Source organism: Falco cherrug, chromosome 4 (assembly GCF_023634085.1).
Source record: "Falco cherrug isolate bFalChe1 chromosome 4, bFalChe1.pri, whole genome shotgun sequence".
Lineage (NCBI taxonomy): Eukaryota > Metazoa > Chordata > Aves > Falconiformes > Falconidae > Falco > Falco cherrug.
Window position 1 is genome coordinate 10,538,606 of NC_073700.1, and position 15,762 is coordinate 10,554,367.

At 46.9% G+C, this 15,762-nt stretch overlaps 1 protein-coding gene across 4 annotated transcripts in view; it reads left to right on the forward strand.

Annotated features, from left to right (window-relative positions):
- FLNB (filamin B) overlaps window positions 1-15,762 on the forward strand; it is a 73,425-nt gene that overhangs the window by 18,115 nt on the left and 39,548 nt on the right. For all 4 annotated transcript variants that reach the window (XM_055710031.1, XM_027805470.2, XM_027805478.2 and 1 more), the window contains exons 2-8: window positions 6,504-6,752; window positions 7,732-7,829; window positions 8,712-8,859; window positions 11,978-12,096; window positions 12,896-12,973; window positions 13,632-13,794; window positions 15,050-15,247. In XM_055710031.1, the coding sequence (XP_055566006.1) occupies window positions 6,504-6,752; window positions 7,732-7,829; window positions 8,712-8,859; window positions 11,978-12,096; window positions 12,896-12,973; window positions 13,632-13,794; window positions 15,050-15,247 (1,053 nt within the window). The remainder of the gene's footprint in view (window positions 1-6,503; window positions 6,753-7,731; window positions 7,830-8,711; window positions 8,860-11,977; window positions 12,097-12,895; window positions 12,974-13,631; window positions 13,795-15,049; window positions 15,248-15,762) is intronic.

Consider the following 15,762-nt stretch of genomic DNA (forward strand, 5'->3'; position numbering starts at 1 on the left):
CGAGCGCTTAATTTTTCTGGCCCCCAATTGCTATATTGTTTAACAATAGGTGAGAATAACTGGAGGTGGGAAAATGCTCAGAAACTTCAAGACACTGGGATTTAAAATACCTACAGTCTCCATTTAAGTGATCTATAACTGAACTTCATGCACTGTACAAGCTTCCTTCCACATCTGGAAATAAGGAGTAGGGGTGGCTGTTGAGACTGCTCCTTTGTTTTGTGTTAAGGAGCATGCATCTTGGGTTCTTCCATGTAATGCATAAACCACAATTTTCAGTAGGGAGAACATCGATTGGAGAAGGTGACCACTTTTTAGAGAAGCTGGGTGCAAAGATGAGTGCTGGTTGTTGTAGAACTTCCATATGTGATCAACAGCAAAACGTATGAGATGTCTTTGCCCAGACTGTAAATGAGCTGGGTTGACTTCAGCCTCAGCCGAGAAACTGTTTAAAAAAAAATAAATATATATATATATAAATGCACTACTCAAAAACTGCTTTTTCAGTCCTTCATTTGTTTTGCAAGACTTTGCACAGTAGCTCAATTTAGTAAGGAAGCTGTCTGCTGCGGTAGCTTATCTTGTTTCCACTAATTGTCCAACAGAAAATGACTTGCAGCTCTGCTGTAGGGCAGAGTTCAAGGAGCGCTGCCACAGTTCGGGTAGTACTTGTGCTTAACCTGAACGCAAAGCAGACTTGCACATCAGCAAAAGATTCCAGTCACAAACCTGTTTGTAACACTGGGTTGGTTTTTTTGGAGTTGTGGAATCATTTAGCTTTGAAGAGACCTAATGAAGGTCGTAGAGTTCAAGCCATGTGCCTCAGGTAGAGTTCTTGGATCTCTCCTGGAGAGGATGAATTTGCAAGCTTTAGATCAATGCCAGGTTTCAGTTCTGGTGCTTGCTCCTGGAGCAGCTGCGAGCACAGATACAGAGGACCAAGTTCTGCTGTGCTGGTGATTTTCCACTTGGTAGGTTGGGTTGGGAAGTTTTTTGTGGCCCAAGCCATAAAAATGACAGACATTTGTCTGGAGATGGTCACACTGCTGGCTCAGGCTAGGCATGCCGCTGGCTGAAGGCTGGGCACTTCACCGTCTTTCTTTGTGCTTTAAGGCGTGTGATACTAACAGTCCAAGTGTAACATATCGTATTAATATTTAGTATAAAGCAACAATTATAAGTCAGCTTGAGCAGTTAAAACTTGGTTCCTTTTCAAGACTGAGACTGGTGGTGTGTACTGCTGGCCTATGGAATTGCCATAATCCATTTTTTGGGCTGGGTGCCACTTAGTTAATAGGATAATAAAAGAGTAAGAATTACAATCTAGACTCAGAGGTGTGATGGGGGAAGCAAACGAGCTCTGGTTCAGTCTGTTTTCCTCTTCACCCTACCAGGCAGCCACTTAAATCCTAATAGCTGACTAAGAAGCAGGATACTCCTACATAAAACTTAATGTTGTAGGCTATATATAGGCTTTTCTTTTTTTTTTTTTAACAGAAGAGTGAGTGCTCGCTTGTTCAATAGTGGCGTTGATTCTGCAGAACAGCTTATGTCTGGTTGGCAGGTTTTCCCCAGCAGTCAGTGTGTAGGTCATGTCGAGCTGCATCCCGATGCCAGGACCTCTCGGCAGTAGGCTGCCTGCAGCCCAGCCCGGCCGACGGCTTCTGCCTGCCTGCGGCTGAGCAAGGGCTGCATCCTTCTTGCTTTTAGAGGAAGGAAGCGACTTAAGAGTTGGACTAACTGAAGTTAAAATGCACGTTGAACAGTGTAGATGGGAACAAAGGTTTGTGTTAAATCCAAACTTGAGTGTTTCTACTTTTTCTGCTTCTTGTTAGGTCAGGACTGTGCGCCTAGCTGTGATAACTTGCAGACTGTCTGAAAGTGGTCGTCTAACGGCGTTCGGAAAGTTGGAGTTCACAGCAGAGTGTCAGGAGGATTTGCATGTAACATCCCAAAATTCCTTGGTTCTATGAAAAGAAAAAAAGCCCCAAAATGAACAAAACCCCAAAAAATCCCAACCCCCCAAAAAACCACTCCCCTGGACCTCTCCAAAGCCCTCGCCCTTCTGCTGTTGTGGATGGCACCTCTACAGTTGCTCATCTGTGTTTCCAGTTGAGCCAGAGTCCTCCTAAGTACTGCGGTCTGAGGCAGGCCAGGGCTCTGGTGGCACGGATTCCTGCTTCATGCCTGGGCTCCCTGCGTGCCCTTGAAGCACAAGTCGGGTGGCCGTCAGCAGGTACCCTGCGGTGGTGTGGCTCAGCGGTGCGGGCGCTTCGGTGTCCAAAGCGCGTGTTTCCTACCAGGTGCAACAAACCAGTGCGCGAGTGCGCTCCGGCATGCGTGTAAGTGCATCTTGCCGATGTTAACTAAGCATTGTAATGTGAATAAAACAAATCATGCGGATGCCCACGCTTTCTCCAAAAAAGGTTACGTTAAAGCTGTCTACGGTGGTGCTGTTACTCAGTGCTGCTAAATTGCCTTGGCGAATGAGACGCGACAGCTCGCTTCCCGCAGCTGTGGGAAGGTGGGGATCGGCAGCAGTCGCCTTTGTGGAGAAGGCTCCTTTAATCTGGGGAAACTCTCCTGGTGCTGTGGAGTAAACACATGCTCTCCGTTGCAGCTGAGAGCGGTCAATTTGTTCCCATCTACCAAACACGCAGAAGTTGAAAGCCAAATGCTGATGGTGGAGGTGCATCCTCAAGGGGCTGGGCTGTTGCTCTGTGGCTCAGAAGCACTGACCATGAGAAGTGTGCATCTCCATGTTGTAAATTTACTATGGGCTCCAGAGGAGCAATTGAGAAACATGGCTTGAAGGGCTCTGTAAAGCTGCAAAGTATAGAGCGTGTAAGTAATAAGTATGCCTAAAAGTAATTTTTGTAGTAGGAAAGCAGCGTTGCGAGATCTGCTGTTGACGTAATCCGTTTTCCAGCCTGGAATGGCCAGAAAAAGTGTCTTGAAGCAGACCAGGGAATGGGGGGAATCCAGTGGAAAGCCCGCTGAGCTGGGGTACATGGCAGCATCTGCAGTAGTGATTGTTGGTGCTTAAGTGTCATTGGGAACACACGTTTTTTTCACTCTTCCAGAACCTTGGCAGTATTACGCTGGCAGTGTGCCCTCGGAGCTGGGAGGGGGATGCCTGCAAATTGCCTGGTGCTAAGAGGGTTTCAGGGTTCTCTGGACCAGCTCTGTGTGCAGGACCTGTTAGCAGATGCTTGTCTTCCTGGGTGCTGCTTGCATCTTCGTGCCGGAGAAGCCTCAAGGAGAATGCACTGAATGTTTTTAGTCAGTTAATTAAAAAGGCAGCACTAAAGCTGAGGCTTTTCTGAAGAGGCTGAATGCTTGGGTGGAGCTGAGCTCTACACCAGTGCTTGGAAGCCAAGCCTGCCTTGGGCTGGATCCTGGTCTTTTCATGAACATGGAGGGTCCTTTTGTGTCTGATAGAGTTTGTGAGCCGGGGCTTAGCAGCTGGTGGGATCCCCTGTAGCTGGGAGCGGGGTGCCTGCGGGAAGGGTGCGCAGCCGGCTCTGCTGGGTGCTGATAAGGTCTGCCGTCCTGCCTAGGAGTTCTTCTCCCTCCTCCCCACCCCAAATGAAAGCAGACAAGCCCTCCTACAAGCAGGCTTGGAAAAAATTACATCATGAGATGCCTATGCCTGTCAGGAAGCCGAGAGGCTGTAAGAGCTTGCTAACTTTGCTAACAAAGTGCAGTTGTGGGGATGGCACCAGCCCCGGGGAGGAAGAGCTGTCCCATTCCTGCGGTGACCTTTTCCTGTCATCTGGGCAGCGGCCCCATGCCTGGCCTCTCTGGATGAAGGCGATGAGATGTTCCTGCTTTCAGTGTGAAGCTATCTTGTGCACAGGCGCTTTTTCCCCGGGTCAGGGACCACTGCCCAGCCATGCCCTCGGACATAGTGATGGGGTGCTGGAGGAGGCTCTGAGCATGTGGCTGGTTGTTGCAGTAACCGCAGCGCATCCACATACAGACTTTAGTTATGTGCTGTAAATATGAAATGAGCCGGGTTTTATTTTGAGTAACGTGCGCATGGCAGTGTGCTTGGGGTGGTTCTGTCCCACTGGCTTTTCTCCCTGGGATCACTGGATGGCTCTCTGAAATGGGTTTACTTCTAGCATACTAAATCATTGCTGCGTCCACTCTAGTAAAAAAAATGCCGATGTCAGTATAAATCCACAGCTGAAGTTTGGAGACGTTTCTGGTGTGGGGATGCAGTGGCCGGTGGTGTGGTCCAGCAGCGTGGTGTGAGCGGGTGGTCCTGCCATGGGGGTGCGGGATGGAGGTGCAGCTGGCACGGGGGGGCAGTGGGGGCTCACACCACAAAAGTGGGGGCTTTTGTACACTGCACCCCTTAATTTCAGTTTGCAGAGCTCAGGCACAGTGGTGAGCTCGCTGGCAGGGCTTTGGGTCTCTCCCTTACGTAAAATGCAGCTCTTCCATCTGCTCTGATACGATTTCTTTCAAGAAAGCTTTCCCTAATAGGTTGTAAGGGAGCTTCTTCCCTCCACTGACTAGTTTGCAGCTCAGCTGGGAAGGAGGGGGAAGTGGGTAACAGCAGGGACTGTTTAGTTGTTGCTAGGAGACACTGCTTGTGTGATGCAGACTTTCACCTTGGAACCTGTAATTAAAAGCCAGCGGAGCTTAATCACCTCATAGCTATCTATTGTATACCTCAGACTGGATGGGAAATTGGCAGTGAGTGGTCAAGTGGCAGACACTTATCATAATCCTGTAAGATTAGTCAAAACTGATGTTAAATAAAAATCCAATACAAATAAAATCTGAGTAGAAACCAGACGTTAACTGTCAGGAAAGGCCAAACACCATTCAAGGTCTGAAGTTAACAGCATTATCTGTTCAGGACATACCGCCCTATTGTGAAACCATGTAAATATTAACCACTTTGCTGGAGCACTGGGTTAAAGGGAACACCCTGGTGCTTACCATTCTTGGTTGCTGTTCTGTATAATCACTTGTTTGGAAAGTCAGGAGATCTTTTTGTATTGCTAAGATGGTATTGGGTTGCTGCTGTGGTCTCTGCAGCTGAAGAGGAGCAGGTGAGGCATGCCCAGTCGATGTTGGGCATGGTGAGGCTCAGCTTGCAGGACTCTGAACACTCTTAAGTTTGAACTGGAGAAGGCAGTCAAAGTAGGGAACACTTTTCCTTTGCTAGCTAGGACTTAATAAGATCCCTGTACAGTTATTCTGGTGGCATGGAAGTGAGTTCATACCACTGTAGTTGTCTTTACTCCAGCATCTGCTCCGGGAACTGGAGAGCAAGACAGAAGCTTCCAGGTCACTTGTAACTTCTGTTGACTAGAAAGGGGTTTCTGTAACAGTTTTCACTGAAATGGAAGGAAGAACAGAAAAATGCACTGCTGTAGTGTGCTACTGTGAGTGAAAGGATCAGTCAGGCTGAGGGCATCCCAAAACATTGCAGAAGAGCCCTGGTTTGGGTGAACTTGGGCAAACTGGAGCTGTTACAAGTGTAATACAACCTGAGTAGCAACTACAAGCTTAAAAGGAGTGCATCCAATCTGTGACTCACTAAACCCAAAGTAAACTGCAAGAGTATTCACAGAACTGTAGAAGTCACTTCGTAAGGCCAAACTGATGCAGAAAAATACCCTGCCCCTTCAGGCAGCTTCTTACGACAATCTGATCTTGGTACCCAGCAGCCTTAAACTTAGCTGCACGGAGTGTCTTAAAGCAGAGGTGCAGCGTGGCTGCTGTGGTGGTGGATATTGCTAGGCTAGAGCATCACGTGGAAAAGCGAGAGCTGGTTTTTCTTTTTCTTCTAACTGAATTTGTAGCATGAAGGGATGACTTTTTGTGCAGGCAGGAGCGTGGTGGTGCAAAGGATGCCCGATGGACCTCCACTCCCCGCTTTGCCATTTATACACAGGTCATGATCTATCTGGACTTTGTTCCAATTCCAAACTCTGGCTTTGCCATCATATAGTACCTTTCTTTTTTTTTTTTTTTTTTCTGCCATTTTAAATGCAAACTATTGGTGGCGTGGGGAGGCATGTTTATATATATAAATGCAGTTTCCTAAATGAGTCTTTTAGGTATGCCCTGGGGTGTTTCACCCCGGTTGCGATGTTGTTCTTATGAACTCCATCACGTGCTGTGAGGCCTCTTCCATAAGATACAAATGCCATTAAAAATACCAGGTGGCACTTATTATCCAAATGCAAAATACCAGAGATCTTAAAACTGCCAGTTCTCCTAAGCTTAACATGGCAAAGCTTCAATGGGAAGTCTCAACACCCTTGGAGAGCACTTGGTACTTGGACTCTTCTCTTCCCTCCCATCTAATGCTGGACATGAAGGATGGTGTCTCTGCCCTGAGCAAGTGCCTGCAGTGACCTCGGTCACTTCTCTTGTCCTTGATTACCTGGGAATGAGTGCAGGCACGGTTATTTTAAAAACATGTCTCTTTCCTTTGAGGCGGGAAATAAAACTGTTGTACGTCTTCTGTCTTCCAGATAGTAAAGCCATAGTTGATGGAAATTTGAAGTTGATCCTTGGCCTGATATGGACCCTTATCCTCCACTACTCCATTTCCATGCCAGTGTGGGAGGATGAAGGTGACGATGATGCAAAGAAGCAGACCCCTAAGCAGAGGCTGCTGGGCTGGATCCAGAACAAAATTCCTTACTTGCCAATCACGAACTTCAATCAAAACTGGCAGGATGGGAAGGCACTGGGGGCTCTTGTTGACAGCTGTGCTCCAGGTAAGTCCTTTCCTCTGATGGTCAGTGTTGTCCTTGCTTGCTGTCCTTGTGGCTGCTCTGCTGTTCCTATGGGAGGAGGTTTTCACTGCTGAGTTGGAGACAGGACTGAGGCTTTCAGGAAAACCTGAGTCCAAAGAGGCCAGCTGTGGGAAGCAGCGAGCTGTAAACGACTTGGCTAAGGGAAACACTGGCCTAAAGCAGAATGTGTGATTGCATTATTGGAGGCGCCACGTTTAAGCTTTGTATTGGGTGCAAGGGACAAAGGCGCAAATGCTGGCTCCTAAATGCAAAAAAGACTTGTTCCCACAGCGAGTGCCAACAAGCTTTCAACTTCTGGGCGCAGCAGGAGGCTTCATGTGTTCTCCTGAAATAGGATTGCAGAGGGAGCACAGAGCAGCCAGAAGCTGCACACTACCTGAAATGTCAGTGTTTAGCAAGCTGAGGCTGTGCAGCTTAAGGCGGATAATGTGATGAAGTGTGAGAAAGGCAGTTTCGTTACCTTCCTGTAAAACAGCCTCACTAGTGCGATTGCTGGTGTTCATCTAACGCAGTCTGGGGTGCTGTGGCAAGCAGTTGAATTTTTCTTTTCCAGATTTGCTGCAGGAGAGCCAGTGAAACATAAATGATGGCTAGATGTATTTGTGCTGAATTTAAAGTGGTGTCTTGCACAGCTTAAATTTAAAGCAGTGTGGTTGTGTGGCCGACTGAAAAGCTATACGTCTTTAGTTGATAGGCAAGGTGGGTGGGAGTCTTTCTGAACGGGCTGTTACTGTCTGTGTCGTTGGGGTCCCTGGAGGTGTTGGTTGTTATCTTGCAAGTGTTTGAGCAGCACGTGCTCCGTCTTGTTCTAGTTTACTTCTGCAAAGCTCTGAATATCTTCCTATAGAGCGGTAAAAGTGGCTGTGGGGTTTGTGCTTGGTTTCTTCAGCTAGGGAAGCTCCTTTGCAGATAACACCTAACAAGTGAAATGCGCTTGCAGGCCTGTGCCCTGACTGGGAGACCTGGGACCCGAAGAAGCCTGTTGACAACGCTCGGGAAGCCATGCAGCAGGCGGACGACTGGCTGGGTGTGCCACAGGTGAGGCTGTGCAGGCCTGCGGGGAGCACAGCAGCCAGCTGTGTGCTTGTGACTAGCTTGGGTTTAAACTGAGGAAAGCAGGTCAAGTTGCTTGGACACTTTAAAAAGTTACAGTTAACTTGTGTGAAATTGCCTGGGAAAGGGCAAGTTGTAATGAAATGCCCTGTTGCATCTCAGAGCTCTGGCTGTAAGATTTTGTGTCGGTGTCTCCGCTGAAGGCAGCTGGTGTTGCACCATTTAGGGTAGGAGGGAAGGCACACGTGTAGCGGTGCCTGCCCTCTTAGTCCATGGAATTTTGCAGCACTGAATGCCACAGAAGTAAAACTCACTGGCTTAGGAAATCACCTGCAAGGATGGCTTTCCTATGGAGAACAAATTTGCAAACCAGATAGTTTCATAATGATAAAATTGGGACAGAATTGCCAAAGTCTCTGAAGCTCTGGGAGCAGCTTGTGCCGTGGGGGCAGGAGAAGAGACTGGTCGCAAGTTTCACTTTGCAAGAACTGCAATTCAGAGCTGTAGCATGCGGGATTATGAGTTTCCAATTCTTGCAGTTTCAGTTATCCCCATGTTGGCTTTTCAAGAGGAACATAGCTACTGTTGTCCTGCCTTGCTGCCTGCTCAGTTTGTTGCAATCTCCTGAGAACCCCTAATAATTAAGGCACAAAAAGCCCCAAACCACATTGGGACCATAATGAGCTGCTTGATTTTCTTGCCGTGAGATAATAAATGATGTTGTGTGTATCAAAGGGAAAATAGATGTGAGAAATCACATTAACATGTGGGGGTTTTGAAATGTAAGACTGTGTCATAGCTCTGTTTCTGTGTTGACATGCAGTAACCAAGCACTGGTACAATATGCTTAATTGCACTGTCTTTCAGGTTATTACCCCTGAAGAAATTATCCACCCTGATGTGGATGAGCACTCTGTAATGACTTACCTGTCCCAGTTCCCCAAAGCCAAGCTGAAACCGGGAGCTCCTTTAAAACCCAAGCTGAATCCAAAGAAAGCAAGGGCTTATGGCAGAGGTAAGGACTTGGTGAGCTTAAGCTGCACCAAGCGTTCAGCTCTTCAGAAAGCTGGGTGGGGTTTTTCGCTTGTGTTGAACTCCAGACCTACTGTAACTGACTTCAAAGTTTCACTTGTATACTCTTGGTGTGGTGCCTAGTTTCAGAAATACGTGGATATAGTCCAAAAGACACTCCTAGTTCTAACATGTAAATTCCCCAAAGTCTCTGAACCTGTTCTGCAAGCTGCAGCCTCGTACTGCACAGCTGGAAGAAGTAGCATGATACGGGGCTAAAACCACCGTGGTGTGCGATTCAAGCTAGCAGTATTGCTGCCGATGGCTGTTGATGCAGCAGGGAGTGCTTCTCCGGGTAAAGTGCTCCTTTAAAGAGGAAAAAACCTCTTCACATCTCTGCGTCTCTCTGAGCAGGCTCTCTGTAGAGGCAGAGTCTCCCAGGCTTGGTGGCAGATGTGTATTAGGGTAGGCTAATTCTAAATAAGTTATTTTAATTGATTGGAGGTGTGAATACTTCGTTTGCACATGCACAAAGGTGGGTTGGTAGTCCTTCAAACTTAGGTAGTGCCGGGCCTTTGTTTTAAAGGCTGTATTTGCTAATTGGAAGGACTCGTCCATGGGTGTTTATGCAACTGTAGATCTATAGGCAGCCTTTCTTTCAACTTACCTTTTAAATGGATAATTTCCTGTAACTTCTGATGTGGTTCTACTCTAGACTGGAATATGATCTCAACTAAATGAATAACAGATTTTTACCTTTAATATGCTTGGTATGTAGCAAGACGTCACTTAAGTGTTACACTTTGTTCTCCATTCCATTTTTTTTAAATTTTTTTTTTAATCCGGGGGCTGTTATCGATCGGTCCTTCAAGATTTTTAGAATTAGTGGGTTCCAGAATTGGGTGTACAAGAGTGAAATGGGAAGAAACAAAACTTTCCTTATTTTTTTCTGGGTTTATGTGAGTTGGGTTTTTTTAAAGTTGATTTTCCATTGAAACTTAACTAGTGGAATGAATGGGCATGGACATTATCTTTGCACTGAAGAGCAGTCACTATAGCCAGAAGTGGGTTTAGCACTTACCCTACTTGGGTTTATGCCCTTCCTTGGTGCCTTCCACAGCAAACCACGATACATAAGACACATTTATTAGACTCCAAATGTATAGACTTCTATACTCCACTTACTGTGTAGGTGACTGATCAGCCTGCCTCAATCTGCCAAGTCTGGCTTTAGTCATGTTCTTACTCTTTCAAAAACTGGAATTATTTTGTCTTCTGCTTTCATGCGTATGGTGCTCTGGAACCATTGTAATAGAAATTATAAAGGGTGAGCGGCTCTTCCTGAAAGATTGATCTTTTCCCAAAGTGAATTACCAAAGCAGAGTCACTAGATGTTATTGACAATTCTGACTGCTAAGGTGTGTCGGGACTGAACAGTGACTCCAGCAGCAAGGGGCTCGCTGCCAACTGGGCACGGTCTTTTGGATGAATGAGTAACAGGTCTTCATGCTTCCAGAAAAAGGTGACTGTCAAGTGTGAAGCAGATCAGTCTTAGCATTTTTTATTGTTGTTTTTCCATGTAAGTTGCTTGTCACCTCCTAACATGAGCCTTGGTTGCAGTGCAGCACCCTGGCCGCCGCGAGGGCAGCTGGCTGTAGACCTGATGTGAAATGAGCCTGCAGAGGTGCTGTGCAGGGTTGTGCAGACCATCAGTAATGCATGGGGAGTTCTCATTGAACCAGGCAAAGCAGGTCTCCTCTAAGAGAGTAAAATCCAGGAGGTGAAACGTAGGCTAAGAAAGTGACTAATGCTGTCCTTTGAGGATGAGCAGTCCTCGTCGTGCTTGCAGAAGGACGGATACTTAACTCCAATACCAGACCCTAATGCTTGTGCGGTGGGCTGAAGATAGGCAGAGTGAATTTATAGCTGTTTAAACTAGATGATAATCTGGGGCTTAGTTTGAAAGAATGAATATGTCAATTGTTAACACCTTATCAGAATGCTCAGATTTCCTAGTAAAAACATGATCTTCCTTGCATTGCTTTCAACTTATTGTTTTCTGAAGATAAACAAGTTTAGGAATTCTGTTGTTCACAACCACTTCCTTTATAATCTGTCAGACGTTGCACTTTCCACTAATTGTGCTATGGAGCAGTAGTGCCCACGGTTTTATGAATAAGCCAAGGAGTAATTCCCTCGGACGGAAGGGTATATATGTTTAGGCTAGTCTGGAACCAGCAACGTTGGGAAGTTCTTCCACCCACTCAGTCTGACACCAGCATGACAGGTGTCGTGACCTGGGGCTACGTGTAGGGAGATGATGAAACCCTGCTGGTAAACTGCGTGCTGTAGCAGGCCCTGTGCTGGGGAACAAGGAAACTCTGACTAAAAAGTTCAGGGGAAGTGGCACTGAATTGCAGGCTTTTCATGGTTTGAAGAGGTTCCTGCATGCAGTTTGTACAGTGTTCACTCTGGCAAAGTAGTTTGAGCGGCTTTCAAAGAATAATAAATCTGAGCGGTGTCTGTATGGCAGAGTTCTGGTAATGGAGTAAAATGTCATTTTACTGGATTGTTAGGATCAATATGGGTAGGATGGGTAGGAACTGTCTTGCTTAAATAAGTCTTCTGCCCTTGGCTGTAGGGTAGTGCCTTTACCAAAAGGCTTCCCAAAATTTCCCTCCGGCCTCCCTGGTTGCCCTTGCTGCGGTGCAGCACCATTGCAGCGTTTAGCTGTGTGAAGCAGAGCAGCTCGTAAGGAGCAGCTAATGCACATAGGCCAGGCACTGTCAGTGCCGGCTGCGGGGGACACTCAGCGCATCGCTCGGGCAGACGGGGGGGAACTTGCTTTCACCTGAACCCAGATGCCAGCAGGGTTCTGGCATCAGCCTGAGATCCTAAGATGAGTTAAGCACCAGTGATTCAACCAATTTTTTAAAATGCTTGTGCTGTAAGAGCAGGGGTCGTTGTGAGCACGATGCTCTGGGCAGCTGGTGAAGAGGTGGCGTGCAGCGGGCTGGGGAAGCTGGTGCTGGGGGCTCGTGCGTCAGCTGGGGGGTGGCCTCCAAACTACCTTCTGGGTTTTGTAGCAACAGCTGATGTGCCGCTCTGGGTCTGTCTCACAGGGATTGAGCCTCATGGGAACATGGTGAAGCAGCCTGCCATCTTCACGGTAGACACCATCAGTGCTGGGCAGGGAGACCTGATGGTCTTCATAGAGGATCCAGAAGGAAACAGAGAGGAGGTATGTCTGTTAGATTTTGTGTGAAAGAGTAAAGCTGGTCTGAACACTGAAATTTTTTTGCAGTAACCTTCATCTTTTACAAATAAGGTCTTAACAGATAAGTAATCTAAAAAGAAGTTGCAAAATAATCTTATCAAAAGTGCAAGTCTCAAGCTTTTCCTCATAATTGCCTTACTGGATGAACTTGAAAAAAAAGTCACTGTCTGGAACACAACCCCAATGTCCAGTAGTTGCAGTGCTTTAGCCTGACTGGCCAAGTACACCCTGACATGTTTTTAGATAACACACATCACTAAATCGCTGTCTGCCCTTACTCATTCTGCAAGAATGGCTAAAGCAGCTATTTAGATGCCATGAATCATTTTGAGTTAAAATGCGGGTTTTAATGTTTATAGAAACTTCTCATCCAAGTGCTCCACTTGATCGTGTTACAACATTCCAGAAAAATACAGCTGTGCATTGGACTTAACGTCTCCTCAGTTTTGGCCTGCCTTAGCAGAGCAGTTAGCAGCAAGGGAAAGGGCTGGGCTGGGAAGAAGGTAGCTTGCTTTGTCTTGTGTAAAGACAAAATCAATGGATTTTTTTTCCCTATGAGAAGAGGAGGTAGCAAGGATCCCTGCTCCCACAGGAACAAGTCTCTCACATTGCTGACTCTGGAAATAGTTTGCTATATCCATATGTAACATAGCTATCTGCTATATTATATATGGATCTAGTTTGAGTATCAAGTGCTACCCAGGAAAGTCTTAGGCAGGCGTGTGCAGGCGGAGCTCAATGATGGATGTGTTTTCTCTCCTAGGCGAAGATAACACCATCCAGTGACAAAAACAAGACCTATTCAGTTCAGTATGTGCCCAGGGTTACTGGACCTCACAAGGTAGGTTGTGTGTCAATAACCAGTATTCTCTTGCTAAACGTGCTCACTGCTCTGCTGGTTGTTAATGTGAGCCCCCGAGGGCTGCCTGTTTACTCGTGGTGTAATATATAATTTGTATATGTATCTATATATAAAATAATAAATAATAACTGCTCTGGGCATCCTGAAGAAAAGGTAACCTGCCGTGGCCTTAATTCCCTGTCTGGGCTATGGTGCTGCCTCCTGCTCGGGGGGAAGCAGGGGTGTGTTGGGGGAAAGTGTGTGGGCGCTCGGGTATCGGGTGCGGCGGCCGGCTCTCCTCTCACATGGGGCCGCTTTTTGCAGCTCGTGAAGCCAGTTTTGTGGGTTGTCACAGACGCGCAGAGGAAAGTACCAGGTTGTTTCTGTAAGAGTTTCTTTGCTGATGATACTGTACACCATAGGGGTTTTGTGGAGAAGGTTCCTCACTCAGCTCTGTCCCCAGATGCCTGCAGAAGCAGGTTTATGCTGGGTGGTCCTGTTGCTTGACATTTGCCTGAGTGGCTGGTCCCCACAGCCAGCCTGAAAAGATAAATGCAACTTCTGCTGCCACTTCATTGCTGGATGGTGATCTGCCTCTTACCGGGCACTGAGCTCTGCCTCTGCCCCCTGGGTTGAAGCTGATGCTGTCTGTCTCTAGGTTTCGGTCCTGTTTGCTGGGCAGCACATTTCAAAGAGCCCGTTTGAAGTGAATGTTGACAAAGCCCAGGGAGATGCGAGCAAAGTAACAGCAAAGGGACCGGGACTGGAGGCAGCAGGGAACATTGCCAACAAGCCTACCTACTTTGACCTCTACACAGCAGGTAAGCAAGGTGAACAAATGCCAAAATCCTGCAGCTTCCTCGAACACGAGGAGGACCTAAACCTTGTAGGAATAAACAAACTGAAAGTGGATGAGGATTTGCAGCCCCATCAAGTTTAGAGGTGAAACAATAACCAGGCTGCTCTGGAGGCTTCAGCTGTGTATGGGACGTTTGAAGTGCAGAGCTGAGCTGAGGCAAGAAGGTGCTAAGCATCACCCAGAAATTTGCCATGAGCTTGCTGAATGGCAGCAGGCAAGTTCCTGGCTGGTTTGTTCCTCCAGCTCATTTTAAACAGGAATGTGAAATGCCCACCTCTGAAGGATGAACCGTGAGTAAACTGTAATATGTTCTGTATTTAGCTTTACAGAAAGAATCTGCCGCAGTGCTGCTTTGAGTTCATACTTCAATGACAAACTGTCTTCAACCTCTGTTGTCGTTATTAGAGGGCTACTATCTTCATTAGGGCATCTCCATCACATGACTTGTTGCCTGCTATTAGGCCAATGCTGTAGCCTAGAGGAATGAGTCAATAAGATGCTACAAATGCTAATTCATTTAGAACAATGTGAAACTACTTAGGGCAGTTACTTGGAGTATTTAAGCACCGAAATATGCTGAGTAGCATATTTTAAATTGCCTTCTGCCTGAGGGCACTTAGAAGTAAAATTAAATGTGGTTATAGTGAGGGGAAGTGTTATGTTCAGCCTCTAATTGGGAGAGGGAGTGGTCTGGATCATGTAAAGACATGTCTGGCCTCTGAAAGTGCTAGAAAACTGTTCGTGTTGCATGATGAGTTGAATAAAATGTGAGAGGAGCAGGTGTCTGGACAAAAGTGAGTGTGTACAGTCCAGCAGAGAAGGATCCTTGTCCAGACCAACCTGCACGTTGTTCCAGCTCTCTCAGGCTTTGAAGCAGTTTAGATTAAGATCAAACTGACTGGTAAAGTTGTGGGCTAGTCTGTGACAGAGGTGCTACAGGGTGGTAGCAAACCAGGCTGTATGTGTTTTCAGGGCTGTAATAGTGTTGTGAAACCCTGTAGCTGGAGCAGCAGAGCCTTGTCAGTTTGGCGGCTTCATGGAGATGCCATCATCCTGTCTTTCCCCCTCCCCACTTGAATGTCTGGTTGCTGTCAGGAGGAGCTGAACCTTTAGGCTGTGTCTAGAAATGGCAGCAGAGGACGGCTGGCTGGGATCCTGAATGCAGTGCACGTTGCTGTGGAGAAGCCAAGGCTCAGCTGGGCTTGTTTCCTTTGCAGGTGCTGGTGTGGGTGATGTGATTGTGGACGTGGAGGATCCTCAGGGGAGAAGCCTTTCTGAAGTTGCAGTAGAAGACAAAGGCAACCAAGTCTACCGTTGCACCTACAGACCTGTTCAAGCTGGTCCTCACATTGTCAAAGTGACTTTTGCGGGGGAGGCAATTCCCAAGACTCCTTGCACTGTTCTAGTCGGAGAGGGTATGCGTTTTAAATATCCACCTAAGTGTAGATGGCCACTGTCCTCCTTAGATGTGATCACAGAATAAGCTTGAATCTTGCCTTGGATGTTCTCTTTACCCTTCAGTGTCTTGGTCCTGATTCAGTGGGTCACCTGGGTATTCGCAAGGGAAAACAAGTGCTCTCTGACAGTAATACAGCTTTTGTTGCTAGTGTTTCCTTTCTGCCTAGACCTCCAAATGTTAAGCTGCCCTTTGTATTTTTTTTTAACTGTTTTATGCAGCTATGCAGTGTCTTGCTGTTTTCCACCTCGGTTCCTCAAATGACTATATTTACTGTTTTCCTCCTTAACTGACACCTAACTTGCTTTCTGTTCCATCCTTACGTGCTCCTACGCTTTTAGATCTCTGCTCATCTCTCCTGAGCTACCCTCCATTTGTGGAATTTTGGACTTCACTGCTAATGGCTTCCTAGTTGGTAAGAGGTGTGCAGGATGCTCAGTCATGTTTGCTTTTCATAAGCTTCTAGCTTGTGGC